The sequence below is a fragment of the Xiphophorus couchianus genome, chromosome 7 (assembly GCF_001444195.1).
Source record: "Xiphophorus couchianus chromosome 7, X_couchianus-1.0, whole genome shotgun sequence".
NCBI lineage: Eukaryota > Metazoa > Chordata > Actinopteri > Cyprinodontiformes > Poeciliidae > Xiphophorus > Xiphophorus couchianus.
The window spans coordinates 15014453-15039158 of NC_040234.1; the positions used below are offsets into that span (position 1 = coordinate 15014453).

The following is a 24706-nucleotide window of genomic DNA, read 5'->3' on the forward strand; positions in this document are numbered from 1 at the left end:
AGAATAAAGACACAGGGTTTAAATACAATCCCCCAACCGAACAGATGATCCTTACCAGATGTGCAACAGATAATGTCAGCCTAATCTTTGAAAGCAAACAGCGGGATGGCTATGTGTTCATTGAAGAAGAGGAATCAAATCAGCTTTAAGGTTCAAAGTAACTTCAAAACTTTCCTAATTACAGTTTTAGTCATTCTTTAAGGGGAAAAAGCAATGTTTATTTTTTCAAAAGATCCCTAAAAATGTGTGCTAAAACTGCATAAAAAGACAACTCCTGATGATATGTACAAAGCAGAGGAAAAGGTCATTTGAGCAATTACACAGGGACATAAACTGGCTTGTTATAATGCTCTGCCCCACTTTATCAGGCATCTCCAGCATTGTCCATAGGGAGTTAACTTTTAGACTGTTTACTGGTTAAAAAGGCCAGGCATGCATCTAAGGCCACATAAGCAAGATAATGTATCCCAGGCTGCAAAAGCAGGCAAATCACTGTGCATTAAGACTGGCCACACAATGGACAACAATGCCTTGCATAAACACTATTTAGAACTATTCACACGGCATTGAAGAGATGGGCGTCGACTTGCCATTGCTGCAAAGCCGGCGCATTGTGGAGAGGTGAAAAGAAGTCTAATGAACAGGAAGCCTTATTTGAGAGAGCTGACAGTAACCATACAACAGCCGCATTGTGCGCTTGCCACCAACCCTGTGGGTCTCTACATTAGGAGAAATGATGAGAAAGTAACCCGAAAAGACACAGTGGGCCCTTGGACCCACGTAAATGCAACCAGACAATAATGGAGGGGGGCAGACACAAGCTGTCCCCACCTTTACCCAGAGCTGCACGTTTACATGCACAGAACATCAACCGCTCTCATGGCTGAGGATAAAAGCCCCCCTGGCCAGATGGAACTTTGAAGTACATTTTGGGTTAGTTTGCCACCAAAGAGTGCAATTTTAGTGAAGTTGCTAAAATATATGTCATACATTTTAAATGAAATGAAACTCTGCAGGGGCAAAGTTGGAAACTCTAAAGTTTGCTGCACAGGAATCCTCTTCACACACACACATTCACATTATACTCCCTGCCACAAGCTTCATCAATCTTCAACAAAGAAATGACATCACCAATGAGTATAGTCTTTCATAGCATTTAGCAATAAGACTTATTTACTGATGAGATAAGCTCGTTGCTATTGTCTCCCCAGGCACTTTGCTTCTTTCTTTCGCAGCTGAAGAATCAAATGGCACTTTTGGAAGTTGGCAGAGCATGTCTGGGACTTAAAGGCTAAAGCATGCAAAGATATTTTCTATTTGGTGGCCTCTCAAAGCGCCACATTAGCCAGTCTAGTTCAAAGCACTGGGCACAGGTAAAATTGCACAAGTGGGGAAAAAAAAGGCTGTTTTTATTACTTATTGATTACAGTTTTCTTGTATGTCAGTATGGTGAGTCTGGTTGCCTCACACAGTCAAGTCAGGGTAGACATTTTGCATACATATGATATTTAGCATACCGACAATATTTGGCGTGCTGAAGTATACAATATTTTTTTACTGTAAGATTATTATGTCTAAATGTTAAAATCATTAGCACAATTTGTTGACGCTAGCATAATTGCTAGCGTCAACAATAATTTTAGTTCACAAATTTTCTTTTAGCAATTTTTAGCAAAAATAATATTTACCTGCAGGATGTCTCTTACCACTAGAATGGCTGGGTTTTCGATTTCTCCCTAGAATGGCTGAACAGGGCCAAAAGGCCCTGAGTCCACCCTGACGACTCTGATGGCTCAAATTAGCATTCTTCTTCAATTGTAAATGTGGCCGTTGACCGTCAGGCCAGAATGTAGGAATGTGAATAGTCCATGTTGGGGGTGGGTATCTATGATACCTGCAGGAGATCAGATCTCCTGTAGGTAGTGCTCTTCAGTTTAGTTTTGAAGCATACATGAAGTGTTTTTGGAGAGATGTGACCTTTTGCAGCTGATCCATGATGTTGTGCTGCATTATCCAGGTCATTTTGCCAAATGTACATAGAGTTTGCAAAACATACAATCTGTTTCAAGAAATATGCAAAGGTTTTTCTAAAAGAAATGAGTAATGTTTCTCTTTGAAATAAAGCTAAGAGGGTATTAATTGTGTTGATCCACCTCAAAAAAATCATGCAAAAAGTGTAAGCAAAAGAAATCTGGGAGACTTAGCACATGCAAATTTGCATGCAGCCTTTTGTGCTGTGGAGGATAAATAGGTGACTGCTTCACCTATTTAGTTCACAAGAACTAATGGCATTTATTTCAGTCATAATCTTGCGGGGGGTGACCAAGGTTCCATCACTATGTGACAGCTGGTCAGCAAACCTGGCAAACATGATTGACATGGCAGCACTGAATGCACATGTGCTTTATCAGGCATGCATTGGGGTGCAGGAGAGACGGGTGGACTTCCTGGTTGAGCTTGCAAAAGAGTTCGGTAACTCTCATGTGAGTGAGAAGAAGGCACACAAGGAGAAACTGCTTCGGCAACAACCTTCCACACCCAGCTCAGGCAAAAGGGCGAAGTGTCAGGTCAACCATCGATGCAGGATGCGTGTCCTGAGGCCGAAACATCATCAGTGACCCCTCACACCCCCACCATGGACTGTTCTCCCTGCTGCCCTCTGGAAAGAGGTTCTGTAGCATCCGGTGCAGGTCCACCTGGTTCCGAAACAGCTTTTTCCCACTTGCCATCAGACTGCTGAGCTCTTAACTGGACTGCACTCAAAAACTGGTCTCCACTTTATACCTTGCACATGTACAGAGCTAAATAACTTCTATTTTACTGTCAGTCCTGCACTTTATATTTTATATTTAGATTTATATTCATATTTTATACTGTATTTTATTTTACTCACAACATTGGAACCTCAAACATTATCCTGAGCCGTATGCAACGAAATTTCGTTCTGTATACACCCTGTGCATTGAAAATGACAACAAAGTCAGTCTAAGTCGAAGTCGAAGTCTAAGGAACAATTGTGCAACTGTGAGATGCGTTGAGGCCATTACCAGGGTACTTGGCCTAGGTAATGGCCCTATTTACTGAACAAAAGCACCTGCTAGATAAAATCCTCAGGCCAGTTGGACTATCTCTAGCCTGAATAGGTATATGTCCAAATGGCCTAACTCCAGCCATTCTAGTGTTACAGTTACTTTGGTCTGTTGAAGGATCAACAACCTCTCAAAGTTCATAAGATTCAGCGGACAAGTTGAGAATCTGAAAAATATCAAAACACATAAAATAAAAATTGAGTGCAATTAAATAACATTGAGGAATTTGACAACTTGTAATACCTCCTTGGACCATGAAAATGACTAAATACAAAAAAATTAACTGATATGCAATATTTTATGTACAGAGATACAAATCATTTGGAACTTTAGGTTTGTTTTTAAGTTTGTGAAGTTAGATTGTTTGTGATGCTTTGCCCTGTACGAGATTTTATGAAAACTTTTAAACATATGTTCATTGTTCCTGTTCATGTTACTGTGCAGGCACTCACTTTTAACTGTGGAAAATGAATGTCTTTTCATAGTTAAAAAAGGTGTTTTTTTAACTGTGAAATCTGATTAAATCTAAATCAGATTTTTAGATTTGAGTTACATTTAAAACAGACAAAGTATTAAACAAGAGATACAATTAATAATAAATACCAGTCAATTGTATGTTACAGTCTCAATTATTCTATTCGAAATAAAAGCTGTAATAGACATAACTCCTTTTTCCTTTTGAGTGTCACTTTTTATTGAACTGAAACCTATTTTTGTTGATTTACAGTTCAGTCTTGTCATAATTGATATTCTTAACAGTCAAGACATTTTTATATATGCATATAAAATATATAAATAATAGGCTTAATGTCCCTCTGTCTTGTTATATTGGTTATCACATCTTAAAATCCACATATATGTAAACATTTTATCATGTGCTTCTGTGATGAAAATTAGATAAATTAATTAGCTGGCAGATTTGTTGGTGGTAGGAGCCCTTAATAACTGAGCGGTATGTAAAATGCTACACCCAGTCTGCAGGTCCAAACTGACCACAGCCTGGATGATTTATAAAATATAATCACTTCTACACGTGTGACCTGTAATTATTGTTTGTAGCACTGTTACTCAGAGTCCATAAAGCCTAGCCAGTTTGGCCGCTAAACTGCTGAGGCACCGTGATACAGTGTGCCTAGTTAGACCTCACGTGTGCATTTGTTTATCCTTCTGTGGAGACATCGCTGGCTTGAAGTCAAATAAAAAGTTGGAAATCAGCACAAAGTTGTTCTTGTCTTCCCTACTTTTCCAAAGTCTGTCAGGAAAAACTTAGTCTAACTAGGTTGTTGCGACGATATAGGAAATATAGCACCAACATATTCTGAATTGAGAGCCTATTTTTAAAAAGATAAAAGCCATTTTCTAACACACTACAACCTGTGTCAGGGCATATGTCTTAAAATGTGCCATTTGTTGTTTGTTTTCCTTAGTTCCACACAGAGTCACGTCGGGCGTTGGGAACTTGTCAGATATTCAGTTTGTAGTCAGTCTCAGGGGAGTCGCTCCAGTCCCCCCCACCTACACACACACACACACACACCATGTCACCAGCTAGGAACAAAGCCGCCACAGTCAATTCTCCTAATTTCACTGCAGCCTGTCGAAATCCCGTTTTCCTTTTCTCCTTCTCTTCAACGAGCACTTTATGCCAGGATCAGTCAGGTCTGAGTCGCCAACAGAAACCTGAGGCTCTCGCTTCATCGTCTTTCAGCGCTGGGTTTGACACTCCCCGGCTCCCTGCCATTCACACGTCTTCGCCGTGCAATTTGTTTCCATTTGTCAAACAGCAAGTATCCGTCACAAAAGAAAGGAAAAACGCTGGCACAACAGAAAGTTTCTGACAAACATTGTCTCCGAAACTCGACGCGGCCCTCAGACTACCTACCTATTGGCAATTTACATCATCTTCAGTTTATTATAAATATTTGTTACATTATTCCTTATTTAACAGACAATGCATGCTTCTTTAACAAATACGTCAGGTATCACTCCCAAATCAGCACCAACAGATCATTTCTCTCTTAAAAGTGAGGATGCTACAGTTTGAATTCATCATTTTCATTCACTGCCTTCACGTAGTGCTGACTCTTTATTTTCTGCTTTATTTCTTTGGGATTAAACCTCATTGTGTGCACAGCCAGGCTTCTCACACATTTTATTTATTAAGGCTTTATCAGCACTATGTTGACAGCCTTGCTATTTGCAACATGTATTCACATGTTAAAACGGGGCTATTATTGGTGGACATAGGAAGTTATCTGCTAAATAATACTTATTGTGCAAAACTTTGTCGTTGCTGTTCCTTCGCTGAGGGAAAGCGGACAGGATATATGCCTACACTGATGTTAGATTGTGCCAGGGGTATTTCTAGAGCTTTTTTTTGCTGAAGTCCCCAATGGGTTTTGAGATGCTGTCAGTGCTGCGTCAGGTGCATTAGTACCTCAGAGAGCCACGGTGCTCCAGCTGCTGTGCGCCCTCGCGTTCTCCCCCCGGCCCTGGCCGCCAGCCTGACACCCGACACAAAGTAATCACAGATCACAGCATTTAATCACTGAAACAAGCACTCCAGAGGACCCCACTGTCAATATCCCACTCTCTCATTATCTGTTTGGATTGCACATCCACACTGTCAGATACACAGAGTGGAAAATTAAGATTAAAAATATGGTAATTTCATTTCAGGCAGCAGGCTCCTCTCACTGCCCCATTGTGCTATTGATTACCTCTGAATTCAATTTTTCTTTTCAATGTAAACTTTAATCTATTCGCGAGCCAACAATCCTTCTCCCAAGGGGCCATTTGAGAGTAAGTAACCATTTAATATGACTTTGGCTGAAGATTCATTGGCTTTAATGAATTGTGTAAATCACTCAGCTTCTAAAGGGGCTGATGTCCTGCAGTTCATGACCCAAATTTGGGGCTGGTTAAGTACATCCTTCTAAACCGGCTTAAGTGTTTACTGACAAGAATCTCTTAATGTGTAATCACCATCTGTGTGAAGCCAAATTAAACAGCTCCATTTCTAATGGATCTGGTAATGAAAATGGTGTAATAATAGAGTGGATAGCTACAACCCTTCCCTAATAAAAAAAAAAATTCACTTGACTCACTCGGTAATCACCAGGTAGTTTTCTTTCACCACTTACCAATTTGTAGCATCATGTTCAAGACCAGTTGTAACCACTGATCTGCCTGAGGCAAACATGCCATTCAGACCAGTAAGCATCTGAGGAGGGAGGAACTGTTTGTGAGTCAAGACGATCACAAGTTGAATGAACAAACATTTGAAGGGATATTATTGACACGTCGTTACAATCTCTGACGCAAAAACGCAAAGCAACATCACCTCATTTCACAATCATCAGTCACAGCAGAAGATCTTTTTAAAAGTAAACTGCTACCACTGTGCTGTTGACTGTAGTAACTTTACTAATATTATATACCGCAGAGAGAGATTTGTTTAAAACTAGCATTATGTTTGGAAGTCCATGTATCCATTTTCTTCCTCTCGTTATTCAAATTTAGCAACTCTGCAATGGATGTACAGAGTTGAGCATCAGAATGTTCATTCTGATGCTCAACTCACAGTTGATGCACAGTTATTAATCTTTTAAATATAAATGCACTTAAAAATATGAGCTCAATATACAGCAATATATCTTAGTGGTTTATTCGTGTTAGCCTATACAACAACATGACCAAAAACAACATTGAATGTTTGCAAAAATAGTGTTCTGGAGTGAAAGACATTAGCATTGAAAGATATTTGAATTCAGATTGAAGTATCAGTACTGAATCAAAATCCCCCAAAAACCTGAATCAGAACATCTAATAAAAGCTCTACAACAGTTAACTTAAGAAAGTGTAACAAAAGCAGAGAAACGTTGTAGCTAAATCTTCAGAGCCATTAAAACTGGGGTCAGTTAATCCCAGTTTGTTCACCAATAGTGTGCTCGCTCATTGCCATTTCACATCATCCTGCTTTTGTACCTTTCTTACTTAATCATTGTGCAACTGATTATTTCTTTTGTCAATTATAAAGAAAGATAATAAAATAAAACAATACAAAATACAGAAGGGGCAAAATGACCAACACCCAATTTGGTCAATTATTTCAGCCAAATGTTGTTCAATACCAGAGTTTAGGTAGACATAAAACCACTAGAGTCAAAGTGCAGGAAAACCGTTCAATTAAAACAATGCAATTACGGTACTAACAATCAATAGTCTGATGAAGGCACAAATTACCCCAAACACTATTGGCTCCTGCTAGGGATTTTCTGTCTTTCCAAATAATAAAAAGTCTAAGAAAAATAATTTCTTCTTCCACATAATATTAGAATTTATTAAACTGCAATAAACATATTCGATGTCTCCCTTCTATTCATCAAATGTGCAAAGTAGAGGTTACCCAGGAGGACAGAACATACATTCATAAACATAGCAGCAGGTAATCAATAAACAGTCACCCGGCTATATGCGGTCAATAAAAGGCACGGCCTGCTTCACAAAACTTCTCTGTTCCAGGCCAAAAGTCTTTGCCGATCAATGCAGCGCACACTAAACCTATAATGCCTGCTGAGAGTCTGAAGGCATTTTGTGTGCACATCAAGGAATCCAAGCATATCTGGGGAAAGATTTGGTCTCTGTTGTTCAGCACGAAAAGGACCACAGAAACTCTCCAAACCATCAAAGCGACGTCTCAAAGATGACACCAATGTCCTTGGTGCGCCACGTGTCGCTCTCTCCTTTTCTGTTCGCGTGAACCTGAAAGCGGATCAGGGAGGCAGTGTCACATCAGAGAATGCCAAGCACACTTCCCAAATCTGAGCTGAGATCAGTTAAGGTGTGATTTAAGACGGGATCCAGTCAGAGCGCGGTGAAGGGATTTATCATCCACTGAGGCAAGCCAAAGTGGCTTATTTAGCTTAACAAATAGGTGTGAAATTCATAGGAGGAAAATTTGGAAGATAATCACGGGAATTATTTGTGGAGGTAATTTTGTCAACTTCTTGGCTTAAAAACTATTAGAATAGGAAAAAGTGACTGTGAAAGCTTCACCCTACATTAGGTAGTAAAAGTATTCATGAGTAGATTTAAGTATTTTTATTTCAAATGTCTGGAAGTTAAGAGCAAAGTGGAACTGTAGTCAAATCCCTAGTTTGTGAGCCAGCACAAATGTGGCGAATAAAGGTTTTCTCAACTCAAGTTGGAGACCAAGACAGGGAAGATGGTTTTCAATTTGTTTTACCAAGACAGATTTAAAAATCTGTGGTGTGAATTTATATTCAGTCCACTTTACTCTGACACTCGAAGCAAAACCAAGTGCAACTAACTGCCTTCAGACAACTTGTGTGTAATTCAACACTTGTATAAATACTGCTGCTTTTTCAGGGCTTCAAACCTTTTTAGGAGACTCTGGTAAACAAATAGGGTCAGAAAGACCAACAACAACACCAGAAAGGTAACAGATAAAGTTGAGAAGAAGCTCAGGGTGGGGATTAATTTATGAAACACTATTCTAAGCTTTAAATATTTCTCTGTGATCTGTTTAAAACCCCTTCTAACAATGGAAAGAGTAAGACATGGTTGCAGACCTACCAAGACATGGCAATACTAAATTGTCAGGCAAAGAAAGGAGAATTAATCAGTAATGTGTAACTAATGTGTAATTTGTGGCCTTTATGTGAAAGTGGCAAGAAAAAAAAACATTTTAACGTCATAAAACCTTTCCAATTCGTCACAAGATATGTAAAAGAAAAAGTTGGTCTGGTTTAAACTTGAGGCCTCAAGTTTATCAGAAATCTAGATGTAGTAAAAAAAACCTAAACAACCTGAAAACACCACCATATTTTTACAACATGGTGCGCAACATGGTGTAGAAATACTTTTCTTCAATAGGGAAGAGGAAGATGACTGAAGCTAAATACATGGAAAATTTGCAAGAAACTCATTTAGAGACTGCACAAGACTTGAGACTGGGGAGGATTTTCAACATCCAGTAGCACAACGACATTAAACATACAATATAGATCAAATCATATCTCCATGTTTTGACTGGTCTAGTCAAATCCAGATTTAAATTCAATTGATATTTTGTTGCAAGACTTTAAGGTTGAAGCTCTCTATTCAGTCTGACTGAGCTTGGGTTGTTTTTCAAAGAAATAATTGAGAAAAGATTTCAGTCTCTAGATGTGTGCTAGAAACAAAAGTTCATTCTACAAAATCTTGACTCAATGGAGTGTAGTCACATACACGTTTCACAATTTTATATGGAAACAATACTGACAACCATGTGTGCTGTTCCTTCCATTTCTCATTTATGTGCAATATTGTGTTGGTTTATGAGATGGCAACTCATTTAAATACATAGTTTGTGGTTGGACCAAGACAAAATGTGAAAAATGTTTGATGGGTATGGATGCTTTTACAGGTAACAGTCTAACTAGTTTTTCTTTTTCAGCTCAAAGCTTGAGATGTACTGTCTGTTCCTGGATTTTCTTTCAACATGAACAAAGGAGGCAGAGGTTGATATCAGATTATTGAATGTATTTAAACCTTGACTGACAACTATAGAAACCTGACACACAACATGTAGACCATCTCAGTATTTAATAAGTGGTGCTAGACAGTTTTGGATGCTGACGTAATCTGATCTGTGGAGAGCAGCCTACAATGAAGAAAAGAAGAAACGTAAGGGCTCAAACAATGTCCTCACCAATCCTCCAGTGTGCAGGGTAAGACGATACCAAATAATGCCACAGTGTGCTGCGTCTTTGAAATCAGTATTTTACTCATTTCACTTCTCTGGCTGAGAAGATACAGAACCGCTGATAAATTTGTGCGCGGGACAGAGAGAAAATGAAATGATGCCCACTTTTTTTTTCTTATTTCACAAAGACCTGTTTGAAGTTGCTATATGGTATCTGTCGTCCCAGACAGATGCACATAAAATGGAATTGAACAATGAATAGCCAGCCCTTATCTGTTCAGTGTCTGAAGGGAAAATACATCACAAATGAATTTCACAGGGAAAGAAAAAATATATATACGGAGTTTCTTTATTACAGTAATCCCCATAGAAAGTTTATCCCGGATCACGATGAAGTTAAACCCAATATTCCCAAACGGATACAGTGCGAAGAAAGCTGCTTTTCTGGACTCATCACTTAAAATGATCTCAAAATTATATTATGAGAAAAGAGATATTATGGGAAGTTTCTTTGATAGCATCAGTGGATCTGAATCTACAAAGAGCCAATTTCTCTCTTAAAATTAATGTTATGGTGTCGTAAGGCTGCAAGTAGACACTTTAAATTAAAATGGTAATCAAGTTTCTTTGCTTTGCTTTGTCAGGGTCATGGACATCTTTTGTCACAGCTCATAATATTTTGGAGTCTCAGGAGATTAGTGTACGATGGCTGGTCTCTTATTTAGTAAGAGACCTGCTCTGGGACAGAGGCAGATACCTGCTTGGCCACTTGCAGCAGTGATGCAGCTTCGGCTTTGCCCGTTTTTTGGACCATTTGGTAGAAGAGCCCGTCCTGGTTCTGGAGCAGGACATACGGCTTGTCGTACTCCTGGATCCTGCCAGCATCCAGAACCTGCAATCACACGTGCAGCAGAATAATAGGTGTGTGGTCCAACACCTGTATACTTTACTTCAGGGAAAACTGACATTTCAGCTGTTTCACTGGCTGAGTGGAGCGTGCAGACGGTGCAAACTTGAATGGGGGAAACAGTGGTTCGGAGTGCAAAAGGAACCATCCATTTGGTGTGACTCAGGCGACTTGCAAACAGCGGCGCCTGTTTCTGCTTGATACGGCCTCTGACAATGAGAGGAACCTGTTAGCAGAGCGAAAGCCTGCTGCGCTGACTCTGACAGACAGGAGATCAGAGATTTATCCATGTATTTACCCAGGCATTTGCAGAGGCCTAGAGGTGGTCCTCAGTCAAATCCAACAATCACACCCTCAAGGCACTCGAGAAAATTACCATCATTTCAGTGTCATGGCATGCTATGTAAACCACACAAAAAATAGTGCCAGTTCCAGCAGTTTAGAAAAGACTACAATTATAGCACAGACTAATTTAAACAAGCCCGATTCCCTTACAGCACTAATGAGCAGTTTGTCAACTGTGTCGATGAGAAAGGGAGACTTGTGCAGCTGCTGTCATAATCAATTGTTTATGAGCAGAACGCTGGAACACTGAGTTTGTATCTTGAAATTTGTTTTTAATTTGGGAAAGTCAACTCACACAGGTCACGGTTTTGTTCCCCCTCAGCACACGGGGGCATTTAACACAAGCATAGGTGTGAAACAGTTCGTGACACTTGGCTTTCCTGAGAAACGCTCTCAGTGGTCAAACAGCCGTCAGATCGCGCTCCGTCCTCCGTAGAGGATTAACAAACACCGCCACGAATGCCACTAATTGGCACCTCTGCAGGCAGTAGCAAGAGAGAGCCAAAGATCAAGAGGCACAAGTGTGGATTCAATAAAAGCGAAAGCTGTGAGGGAGTAATCAACCCAGCTGTTGTGAAATAAATGGGTAAGTTGGGAGACGAGGCGCTAATAAAATAGAAAAGAAGTGTCTGGATTGTATGGGCCTCAGATGTGCTGACCAATGAAACAAAAAGTGAGTGGTAGTCTACCATTGTTTTAGACTTCTTTCCGATCTTACCCCTCACCTGTCTGCTGTGCTTCTCAGTCTTTATGATGCTGTTTATTCATTAATGTTTTCTCAAAAAACTTCTAAGGCTGGATTTACCTTAGATTAAATTACACACCAATTAACTCTATTTATTAAATACTTGTCTTCTTAAGCGGATATTTTTGTGAAACATTTTAGAAACTGTATTATTTCCCTTTCACATCACAGTCAAACACTTGTTCCAGATGTGAAAATGTTTTATTTTGTTACAAGACCCTTCTTGTAACAAAATTATCTTAAAATACAGAATTTAACTGTATTCTTTTAAGGTATTTTCTGTTTTTAGCCTTTAGAAAAAAAAATAAAGGACCTCAAAACACCAACTAAAGTGCTGCACAATGGAAATTTACTGCATCCTTACTTACCAGTATTCTGTCACAGTCAATGATAGTGTTGAGCCTGTGAGCAATGGTGAGGATTGTGCACTCTTGAAACCTGTTCTGGATAGTCTGCTGGATCAGGCTGTCAGTTCTAAAGAAGCAGGGAACACAACACCTGAGAACACAAAAAAACTTCTCTTCCTACAAAGCCTTGGGCAGGGATTTTACGCAGGCCAGAACAATGGCTCATCAGCTGCAAAGTATGTGTAAGAGTAGACAGAGAAAAAATGAGGACCATCAGGCGGTTTAAAATGAGCAAAAATGACAGATTTTGACATTGTGATAAGCATGTTTTGTTTTACTCTTTTCAATATATTAGCTTACTTACAGTCATCAGATCAGAGGGAGACAATCGGTCTGACATTTAGATTGATGTAAACCTACTGTTATTTAAAACTTAAATGTTTCCTTTTTTTGTCAATGACAGACCCAATCAACATAAGTTAGGCTGTTGGGTAGTTTTCATAGTTTTATGGGAACCACTAGTGCTAAAAGGTGGTTCCCACTTCAAACACAAGCCATTTGAAAGTTACAGTTTCTGCAAAGTCTATCCACTTTAAAGCTGCAAATAAAAAAACTACCATTGCCGTCTGAGGAAATACACCGCTGCTGACTAAAATCAACCAATCAGAGCCAGGAGGAGGATCTTCTGGCTTCTGAATTGATCAGTGTTCAATGACAAACAAAGATGGCTGTACTGGAAAATATAAGGAGACATATACAGTTCAGACCAAAAGTTTGGACACACCTTCTCATTGAATTCAATGAGAAGGTGTGTCCAAACGTTTGGTCTATACTGTACTTTCACTATTACAGTGTGTGTTTCAGTTTATTGTGTCATTTTTAATTATTTGAAGTGAAATACTTTGTGTACACTCAACCAAGAGAGAGAAAATACTATTATTAATCTTTTATTATTTAAAAAAAAAAGTAAAAAGGTGTTGCCTAACCTTGGGTCTACATTTGCTGTGGCTTCATCAACGATGAGGATGCGGTTTTCCCTGAGGATGGCCCTGGCCAGACACACCAACTGTCTCTGGCCCACGCTGAAATTGGAGCCCGACTCGGTCAGCACCGTTTCCAGCTTGTTGGGCAGCTCCTCCACCACTGCCTTCATCTGCACCTGCAGAGAGTGAGAGCACGCCCCCAACCCTTCATTACTCCTGCATAAAGGCATCCTGTGGAGATCTCTTTAAAGAGCCATCCAAACACACCCATTAACTGGTTGGCACAATGCAAAGCCAGGTCCACTGATGACCTTGGCCAGTGCTCTCTTGTGGCCAGCCTCTAACTTTAATCCAGGCCACCAAACCCATTCAGAAGCAGGACCAGGAGCTGAAGCCCTTCACGGTGGGGGGAACCTTCATCACGGTTGCCCTGACTGCCCAAACACATCTCCTCTTGCACTTTCAATGGCTCCCCGTTACAAGCCGCACATTGAGCTGGGCCCCATGGCCCTAATGGGATTTCCCCCCATGACTTGTGGTGAGCAGGGAGGCTGAATGGCAGCATTGTACAGGGGAACAGAGGGATCCCCTCTGGGCTGGTGAGGGGGAATCATTCAGAGCCACGCTGGAGTACCTCTTGGAGTGCATTCCACAGGTCCTCATCTGTGTGCTGCTTGAAAGGGTCCAGATTCTTCCTCATGGTACCCGTGAAGAGTACTGGGTCCTGTGGATAGATGGATATAGAAAGAGAAGGCCATAGCCAGTTAAAATAATGACGAAGGGGCAGATGTATAAAAGGGTTAAAGACTGGATTTATAGAAGACTGAGAGCCAATGTGTGAGGAGAGATGTTCACAAAGAACCTGCTCCACCGAGGAGCTCTATTCAATGCTAACTATGCTCCAATACATTGATCTTTTTAGTTAGAAAACAACAGCTTTGGACTGCTGTGATTGGAAAATAATTGTTTAGGTTTGTTTACAGTTATGATATGATTCAAAAGTGCAACAGGCTCATTATGACCTTTTCCATGTGGTAGCAACTCAAAAACATGAAGCTTCTGTCAGCAGGAACATATTGCTACATCCAATTCACCATGTGAAAGACCAGACCCAGATGTCAAGGAACCAGTAAGGGCAAAACATACATAGTTCACATCAGTTGTCTACATACACTCATAGGCATAAAAGCCATACTAATTTTGGACAATTACTGTCTTTTAGAGAAAGGCAAGTAGATACAATGAAGAAATAAAGACCTGCTTAGTGTTTTTGTTTGTTTGTTGGGGGGGATTTTTTGTGACTGACAAATAAAAAGCTTATTGCAAGGCAATAAAATTAAAAAAGGAGGGTACAATGAAACATCACGCATTACTTAAGTTTGTACTTTGGGAGAAATCTTTATTTTAAAAAAAATACTGTCCAAGGACAGTCACAATAAAACTAGTTAACAGTTTTTGACTAAACCAAAATGAAGAAAAATAAAACAAATGTAGGAAATCCAAAAGAGCATTGTAACAGTTAAGTCTAGTTATTTTTAAAAGATAAAATTCAACTGAACCAATGTTTTTTCTAGTCTTCATGTTAATGATCATGTTCTCCTTCGTATGGCTGCCTGGACAAAACAGTTTAATAATCACAGGTATAAACTGGTGTAAAACTCTTACTGGAACTGTATATGGTAAGCTGTCTGTATGCTAGAAGTCGGAGACCGTATTTGTCTTTAGTCGAGTTCAAAGGGCTCCCATTCCAGTGTAAAAGCCTCAAATAATGTTCAACATGTCTTTGTAGTTGAAATAAATCTGATAAAAATTCTTTTACAGATCAGATATGTCTTACTGAATACTGATCTCTTACAGCAGCCGAAGGAAACGTTTTCAGATCTTATTTTTTTTCTGCATTGTTTTATCATGCAACAATCACTGGCAGGATTACTCTGGATTTAGCACTCCTAAGAGGTTCTAATTATCATGCCCACAAAAAAGATAATAATGATGTGTATAAGAGAGGTGATGCAGAGAGAGGTGATACATGGTAGCAGACATCTTTATCAAGATGTCATGTTTTCATCCTGTCTTAATCACAGTCTGTTAACTTTTAAAACAGATCTCAATCTGACCTCAGTTGTAGACAATACATTTATCTTAAAACTGCGAGATTAGACCAGTAAAAAAAAAAAAAAGCAAATAATCAGTCTAAATAGATTCAATGTATGCATTAAGGTTACAGGATACCATGCAAGAGTTATTTTACCCGCTAAACTTTCTAACATGTTTTTCAAACAGCAGCTAATATTTTTTATACATTATATTGGGATTTTATTTAGCAGATATATCTAAATAGAGTCGCTCATAAGAAAACAAGTCAGTAACGTGTGGTTCATTAAACAACAATGTAGTTTCGAGAATCACATTATGCTGAAATAACAGCTGCATGTTCTTTGCTGTGAGCCTCCATAGCACACATACACAGAATTAAACTTAAATTATTCTTTCTAAAAAGCTCAAAATCAATTATGCCTCTGTGAACATCATTCTAGCACATTAACATTTTTGATTGAAACCATTCCACTGTAGATCTGCTTATATTGTTGGAAGATGGACTTTTTTGCCAGTTAAAAGTCTTTGTAGTCCCTAAGAGATTTTCTTCCAGGGTTTGCCTTTATTTAGTGACATTCATCCTCCCATCAACTTTAATCAGGTTTCCAATCGATGCTGAAGAAAATCATCGCCATAGCATATTGCTACCACCGCCATCTTTCAAGGTAGAGATAATGTATTCATGGTTCTGCCACATAAGGCTTTTCTAACTGAGGACAGGAATTATGTTGCCTTTCTTTTAACAATTTAATAACCTCAGCACTTTTATTAAGATACCGAAGTATTTATAGTTACTGCTCTATAAGCACAAAAGTGTGATTCACCATTTGCTGCCCAGGTAAAAAACACACTGTAGTGTACTGAAAAAAGGATAAAACAAACAATACATTTCCTCTGAGTTGAAAGTCTTTCAGAGCAAGTGAATAAGCTATTTTGCTATACTGCACCAGTATGGCAGCATGGTCACACCACAAGATGTAATAGTTGCTCCATTAATTTCAAATTCTCTCAGAGATTCTTGGTCAATCAGTTTCAAAGCTTTACAAATCAATCCATGTTCAAAATCATAAATACAGACTGCCAGTCAAAGATACACAATCTTTCAGTTTATAAAGGTCTAACTAAAAAATGCTTTTGTGCATCAATCAATCTTGAGACTAGAAATCAAACAGCAACCAGCCTGTCTGCACTTCTGCTTTAGTTTATGTACGTTTGTTTTAAGCCAATGATAAATTTGTTTCCCACTTCAAAATTATGTTCACCTTTGTGTTGGTGAATCACAAAAAATCCCAATGAAATACGTTGAAGATTATGGTTGTAGAGTGACAAAATATGAAAGGGTTTACATGGTATTTATAATTTCACAAGGCACAATAAACAATTCCGACCTTAACAAAGCATCAAATAACATTTCGTGTCAAAAATGAAAATCGCATCTCAACAAGTCGCATCCTGTGGGGTCAGAAGGATCGAGACCAACAGCTCAGTTTCCATACAGAATAATAAACCTTTCAAAACCTAATCCCTGCTACCTGCGCTCTCCCAAAATGTTCCACCTCTTCACCTCCAATGAGCTTTTCCCTCTGTCACCAAAATACCACCTTGTCATAAAGCCAGCCGAAGTCCTAAAGCAGACTAGTTCTGTGACACACTTTAATTGAGGATTCAGTGTTAGGTTGGAAAACTGCTTTCAAGCGCAGCTTTCCATGCGCCAATTATGTGCTCCAGCAGTTCCAAGCCCTCTGTTTGCCACAGAATTCATGTTACACTAAGACATTCCTGAGGGTTCAATAGAGACTGAAATGGATCCTTTTTAATGCCATATGCTGTTACAAATCTATCAGAACCAAATCTCATCAATAGGACATTCAACTTAAAATTTTCTTGGAAAAAAGTAAGACTACCAGCAATAAAGACAGTTGACAGTGAAAGGTTTCCTGGATATTGTATTATCTGTGATATTCATTAAAATAATTTAAATATTGAGTTTTTAAGGTTAATTTATATGAATGCAAAAGGTAAAAAGTTTCAAAAACTTTTCTAAGTGCTGCCTACATAATGAAAATATCACACTGTATGACAGATGAATGTGCAGTGGAAGCTTTGGCTCGTAACCTGGCACTTTTTAAGTCTTCCCTTTAGGAGAGGCAAAGTAAGTAAACAAAATCCCATCAAACATACATCATATCCATCTCTAACTAGTTTAGACGAGGAAGTAAAACTTCATCTGAAGAGGCAGCGATGCCAGAAACCTATCAAATCCACAGAGGAGCATTAATGAAATTGTTTTTGGGCATCTTGGCTGCAGCCGAGAAATGTTTGAGACTTGGGCTAAGTGACGGTGTTCGTTGCGAATCTGACTGTGAGGATGGGGAGCTTCTTTTAAGCAGCTTTCCCATGTTTGGGGGGTAGAGGGCTAATCCTCTGTCAGGGATGGGGAACTGCTCTCTTCACAGTACAGGCCGTGGGAGTCTTCTCCCCTCCCTCCACTCTGCTGACACCCACCCGCAGGCTGGCATTTTCTTAATGCCATATCAGTTTCAACAAGCGGAAATAAAGTTAAACTGTCTCAAGGCATCCGTTTGTCTCACTTTCAGAAATCCCCAGAGAGACGACTGTAATTCTCTTCACTTGCTTTGGCTTTTTAAAAGCCAGGAGTACAAAAAGAGGAGGAACCAAAGCAAGAAGCTGTTACCATCATTTCTCAATTATAAGGAATCAGTCAGAGACTTTCACTTAAGCTGTCAAAGCCAAAAGTTAGGTAGTGGCAGAAGAAGACCAAGTTAAACAGAGTACTTTGTTTACTTGATCAGTTTTCTCTCTTTAACTATTGTTCATAACATGCAGTTTTAGCTTCCAACTACAAAGACATAGCTCAGAGGAATAAGACAGTTCTTAATGGCGTACCTGAGGGATAATTGACATTTTCTGGCGCAGCGTGTGCAAACCGATCTCTGAAGTCAGAATGCCGTCAATTGTTATTCTTCCCTCAGGTTCTCCCAGTCTGAACATAGCAGAGATGAGGGAGCTTTTACCAGCACCGGTGCGTCCAACAATCCCAACCTGTAGAGGAGAGAAAGAAATTTCAGAGCACATCCATAAAACAATACAAATTCCCAAAAATCTTCTAACTCACTATTCTGAAGGAGAATTTCATGTGATGTTTAAAATTGTTTTGCTTGTATGAGATCAGGAACTTTTTTTCCTTTTTTAAAAGTGTGTTTTGTATATACAAAAAAAAAAAACACTTACATTGGCCAACCTTTGCATTACTAGAACACAAAGGTAAAAATCATTGATCGGCTCTTCATTATGATCCCTGTTGGTGGGTTGGGTAAATTAGTCAATAAGATACATTTTTGCCTTTGTTTGATGAGTTGAAACATGAAAAAGAGTCAAGTCTACGTTTGACAAGAAATAAACTCAGATGGCTAGATGGCTGAGTCAGAGTATCTTCAAAACTACCCCGCCTGTGGCCTTTTCAACAACAGTGGTTAACCAGTAATAGGGTGATGTGCAGGCAAAGCTCATTGATGCACGTTGGGAGGGAACAACAAGAGCTACTGAAGCTCAAATTACTGACAGAGTTAATGGTGGTTCTGATTGAGGGATGTCAGGACACACACTGCATCACGGTGTTGTTGTGTATGAGGCTCCACAGCCGCAGACCAGTGAAGATGTCCCTGCTGACCCATATCCTGCTCTGAAAGTGCCTAGAAAGAGAACATGAGCCTCAGAACTAGACTACAAAGCACTGGGGAAGGTGGCCTAGTCTAATTAATCACTTCTTCTTTTACGTCATGTCGATGGCCAGGAGCATGTCCGTCAAATACCGGAGAAAGACATGGGATCTGAATGTACGGCAACTGGGGTAAATATTCCACTGGAAAGGTTTGGTTGCTGGCCTCCATATGATTTGACAAGTCAAATCTCAAATCATGCAGGCCCCATCTTGCAACTTCTGGGACTTAAGAAATCTGCTGCTACTACCTTGGTACTAAATACCACAGCACATCTCTGGGGATCAAGTGGAGTCTGTACCTCAATGAGTAAAGACTATTTAGGAAAGAATGCTTTTGAAACATTGAATATTTAACTTCTTTGCAGTATGTGTGTTGCTTTTGATGTTTCATCAATCTAAATAGTAAGTGTATATTGGCATTGGCGTTGTAGAATTGACAATGTTCTGCTGAGTCATGCCTGGGTGTGTTACTTTTCCGTGACGTTTTTGTCACCCAATAAAGCATCAAGTGACCACTTGGGAATTAAAATTCAATGCTCTGTGAATGCATCCAAGCAGTCAGATAATTATTAGCTGAATTGATCAAAAAGTAGGTCAGTTATTCTCATATCTTCCAGCACCATAGAAACAAAAGGAAGGTATGCAAACTGATATTATAGTTTGCACAAATAGTTAGCCTATTTCTTCAATATTGCCATGATGATCTGAACAGCTGGTTACCAGTAATGAGTGAATTCCAAAATCTATATTGTGAATTACATTTAGCTATATCACAGAATTAAAAAATTCTTGACTAGAAGTGTGAATAAATCTGATTTTGGGGACAAGGAAAGTGTCCTTACAAAGCCATTCCTGTCGACTGGTAAAGATTTCTTTACAACTGTTTCCAGTTTAAGGCAACAGTAAAATATCTATTATTAAAGCTACGAGGTGCATTGAAAAAAAAAAAAAAGGTGTCAGGGGAAATAAGATGCACACCACCTCTTATAACCCCATGGCATGCTGCAGAGGTCCCTCCCATGGGCTGTCAGAGCCAGGGCCTTTTCACTTATCAGCCCATCCATTGTGAAATCAGCTGCCCTGGCCAACCATAACCATGCAAAATACACCCCCTGCATTAAACACAATTTCAATCATCCTTAACCATCTCCCCTCTGCCTTCCTCTGCCCCTCTCCCTCGGCCTCTCCTCTCTCTTATACTGAATAAACAGTTGTCACCGTCAGGTAGCTCAAAATGCAAATTGGAAACAAATGGATCCACTTGAACAGTCTTAATTACATGATATGTATTCCATGAATCACAAATGGTATAGTCCTGAAGATTCAGCAGCACAATATGATGTCCCTTTAATAATTGATTCAGAAATAATGCCACATAAAAAAAAAGAAAAGCACACCACGCCTCCCAAACTGGCTGCATATCAAGTCACGCACAGGTGGACGTAAAGACAAAAACCTTTTCTCTGGATGTGAAGACAAAACTCAGATTCTTTAGGACCAAAGGGGAGCTGTCGCTGTAAGAAAAGCTAACGCTGTCAAAGATGATGGAGCCCTTCTGGGGCCAGTCTCCTGGAGGCTGCTTGTCCGTTTCCCAAGGTGCTTCACTTTCCAGCTCTGCATACTCAACCACTCTCTCCACAGATGTCATCTAGAATGAATAACATATAGGATTTAAGTAAATCTTGTCAAAGAACTTTGCTTTCAACTACTCTGGTTATATGAAAAAGCTCTCCAGTTTCTGAAAGCATTAGGTTATTAATTTATTATCTTCACAATATAAATGGTTGCCTAATTCTAAAGGATAATTGGATTTAGTTGAATTATTTAGGGCTTCATGACTTCACTTAAAAAGATTTGGGGGTCAAAGACAGATTACAGTGCTAATAAAATTGAAATACACAAGGATACATTTTAGAGTCTTGTTCTCAAGTCACAATTTCTTATGCAAAAGAAATATATAATTTGAGGTAGCCTGGGTTATCCGACAAACACTTTTGGTGTAAACCTTATTCAGAAAACATTGAAATGTGAGCCAGGTACGTACAGCATTATGTTATGACGCAAACACTGTAAATGTTCTCACCAGGTTCTCAATCTCTGCACTCTGTCTGACTCCCCACTGAAACATGCCTGTGAGAGTAACAGCATATGACAGAGCCAGGCCCACAGCACCTGGCTCCAGTCCTTTAACACAAGGACAAAAGGGAAACACGCACCTGTGTGATTTCACAGCAGTATTCTTAATAACGGTCAGATATTAATATGAATTATTTAGGGCTTAATAACTGTCAGATATTAATAATCCTCTTCATGTGGGTGTATGTCTGTGACCAATACAGTACCATCCCTGAAGTAGAGGCAGCCAAAAGCTGTAATCGTGACAAAAATACAGCAAATTCCTTCAAGACGCACAGCAAACCAGCGTGAAGTGGTCAGGAAGAGGAACCAGGCTTCTGTTAGTAAAAATAACAAGGACACAGTTAACATGTTTTTTTTCTTCTTCTAAATCCCTTAAATTCCTAATGCCACAGAAATAAAATAATAACTCTTAGTTCAAGATGCAGTAGTGACTGACATGTGGAACCACTCCGTCTGGACACTTCATAATTCATAATTCATAATTGCAGAAGGTCATCCCAATTTCCAGCACAGCCAATGTACTTAAAATGATAACTTGTCATCATAGTCATTAGACATTAGTTTAATATATTTTTTTTATCATGATGTGGCATCTATCCTGTTTGCGTGAACAGAAAAACACACAAATCTGTGTATTCAACAAATACAAGAAAAGGTTCAATAACCTGGTTTCATTGACATGCACACCCTTAAACTAACATGTTCCAGTCCTTTTTTAATTTTAGCATTTGGCAACAATTAAAAAAATAAAAATAAAAAAATAAATAAAATAAATATATATATATATATATATATATATTTATTTATTTGCTGAAGCTACACTGTAGGAATATATATATATATATATTCCAGCAGGGTATCTGATTACTGGCAGGGCATAGCTGTTTATCGCACGGATTTTGTTCTTGCCATTGAGCTGGCTTCTCAGGACTTGCCTTATTCGTTGGAGGTATTTAGCTGTGGCTCCTTTCCTTGTGACCTCATCGAGGTTGCCATTTGCTTGTGGTATACCTAGGTACTTGTAACTGTCCTCTATGTCTGCTATTGTTCCTTCTGGGAGTGAGACCCCTTCTGTGCGGATGACCTTCCCCCTCTTGGTGATCAGCCGACCACACTTCTCTAGTCCGAATGACATCCCAATGTCCGTGCTGTAGATCCTGGTGGTGTGGATTAGTGAGTCGATGTCTCGCTCACTTTTGGCATACAGCTTGATGTCATCCATGTAGAGAAGGTGACTGATGTTGGCCCCATTTTTGAGTCGGTATCCGTAGCCAGTCTTGTTGATAATTTGGCTGAGGGGGTTCAGGCCTATGCCGAACAGTAGCGGGGACAGAGCATCTCCTTGGTATATGCCACATTTGATGGACACTTGTGCAAGTGGTTTGCAGTTGGCTTCAAGGGTGGTTTTCCACAGCCTCATCGAGTTTGCAAGAGGCCTTCATCCTGGCCGCCCAGGAACAGGCCCTAAACACCAGAGCAATAGAGGCCCAGATCTACCACACCAGACAAGACCCAAGGTGCAGGTTGTGCAAGGAGGCCCCTGAGACAGTCCAGCACATAACAGCAGGGTGCAAGATACTGGCAGGGAAAGCGTACATGGAACGACATAACCAAGTTGCAGGCATAGTGTACAGAAACATCTGTGCAGAATATGGACTGGAAACCCCGAGATCAAAGTGGGAAACACCCCCAAAGGTGGCGGAGAACGCCAGAGCTAAGATCCTGTGGGACTTCCAGATCCAGACAGACAAAATGGTAATGGCGAACCAACCAGACATTGTCGTAGTGGATAAACAACAGAGGAAAGCCGTTGTGGTAGATGTAGCAATACCAAGCGACTGCAACATCAGGAAAAAGGAGCACGAGAAACTAGAGAAATACCAGGGCCTCAGGGAGGAACTGGAGAGGGCCTGGAAGGTGAAGACCACAGTGGTGCCTGTGGTCATCGGGGCCCTCGGGGCAGTCACCCCCAAACTGGACCAATGGCTACAACAGTTCCCAGGAACAACATCAGACATCTCAGTCCAGAAATGTGCAGTCCTTGGCACAGCCAAGATACTGCGCAGAACCCTCAAGCTCCCAGGCCTCTGGTAGAGGACCCGAGCTCAGAGGATAAGAACCATCCGTGGTGGGTGAGAAGGGAATTTTTTATTGTATATATATATTCCTACAGTGTAGCTTGGTGGTGGCAGAATCATGCTCTGGGGATAAAGTTTTTAAACTGGACCTGGGGATTTCGCACGAATGGTTGAAATTAAGATAAGATAAGATAAGATAAGATAAGATAAGATAAGATTGTAATATGGATTGTAATGTACAGTTAATATTAAAAAGAAAAACGTTATGTGCAGAAAGTATCAGTGTAAAGATATTCATACTTATCCAACCAAGTCAACAGGCCTTTCGTGTTTTGTTTTTTCTCTATTTAATTGTTCGTCTCAATTTAGCCATTGAATTGTAAAGGATTTAAAAAATTTAAAAATAGTTTTTAAATTATCAGGGTCTCTTTTTATAAGCAGTTTTCACACTCGTTAGAGTAATATTTCCTGTAATATTTCCATATACAGATTAGTCAAGGCCACAGGATACATCAATATTATCTGTCATTTTCCATTTTAAACATTTATTTAATAAATCTAACCTGAATGAAGATCTTGATACTTGTCAAACATTTGCTGAAACTGATTTTGAACTCTGAAGGCACGAATGGTGCTCAGGCCTTGGAGAGAGGAAGAAAGGTGGGAGAATACAGGACTCCGAGCTTTAAAAAAAAATCAAAGATCAAATAAATGTTGGCACATGAACAAATAGAAAACAGGTGATGGTCAACTGGTAAATACTGTACATCATCAATTTTTATCTTTAATAATTGTAATTTTGATGCAGCCACATATTGTCTATAGTAATAATCTTTTGGGTATATATTTTCAAGTGTGTTTATTAATAGATGTAAGTTATTAAATGGCTGCCTGCAAAATATCTGTATGTATTCCATCAGACAAACAGTTAGCAGTCATCTTCTGCTTTAGTTTGTTTTAGCAAAAACTTTTATTTTATTCGTCTTTTGTCTCTATTATTCTAGACTTACAAAGTCACTGAGAAAATCCAAATATTTCCTTTCAGCCCTAAGGTTTTAAGCTTAGAATAAAGAACAAACTATGGCCTAGTCATGCCCACTTGGCATTTTTGCTTTTGTATGTGATGTCATGAACCTTAATCTCTTGAGGAAACTGCTTGTGGCTGAGCCATAGGTTACTGCCACCTTTAGCCTTTATGCTAATAACCATGGCTTTCTGTCCTAGTCCATTAGCATTCCTGTGGTCGACTTTTGTCTATCACCACAAATGGAAGAGCCCATCCCCACACAGCAGAACTATTTTAAAAATTACTTGTAGACTCTAGCCGCTTGATGTCCCTGGAGGTCTGCAGAAAATAGTGTCGCAGGAAAAGGAAGACGGCGAGTAGAGGGACAACGGGAATAAGAATCCCGGGGATAATGACACCGGCTACAGCAATAACTCCGATGACTTGCAGAAACACCTGAAAAAGAGAAGAGGAGGTATGAGCCCCATATTCAGAGAACACGGTGCTCTGCTGAGTGGG

General features: G+C 39.6%; 1 protein-coding gene across 1 annotated transcript in view; it reads right to left on the reverse strand.

Moving 5' to 3' along the window:
• Positions 1 to 6366: 6366 nt before the first annotated feature.
• The window catches only part of LOC114148707 (multidrug resistance-associated protein 4-like), a 48870-nt gene continuing 30530 nt past the window's right edge, over positions 6367 to 24706 (reverse strand). The window contains 11 exon segments of the mRNA XM_028024151.1: positions 6367 to 7853; positions 10556 to 10690; positions 12164 to 12269; positions 13129 to 13301; positions 13760 to 13849; positions 18130 to 18285; positions 20421 to 20612; positions 21048 to 21148; positions 21307 to 21417; positions 23745 to 23864; positions 24493 to 24643. Of these exon segments, the coding sequence (XP_027879952.1) occupies positions 7776 to 7853; positions 10556 to 10690; positions 12164 to 12269; positions 13129 to 13301; positions 13760 to 13849; positions 18130 to 18285; positions 20421 to 20612; positions 21048 to 21148; positions 21307 to 21417; positions 23745 to 23864; positions 24493 to 24643 (1413 nt within the window). The 3' untranslated portion in view covers positions 6367 to 7775.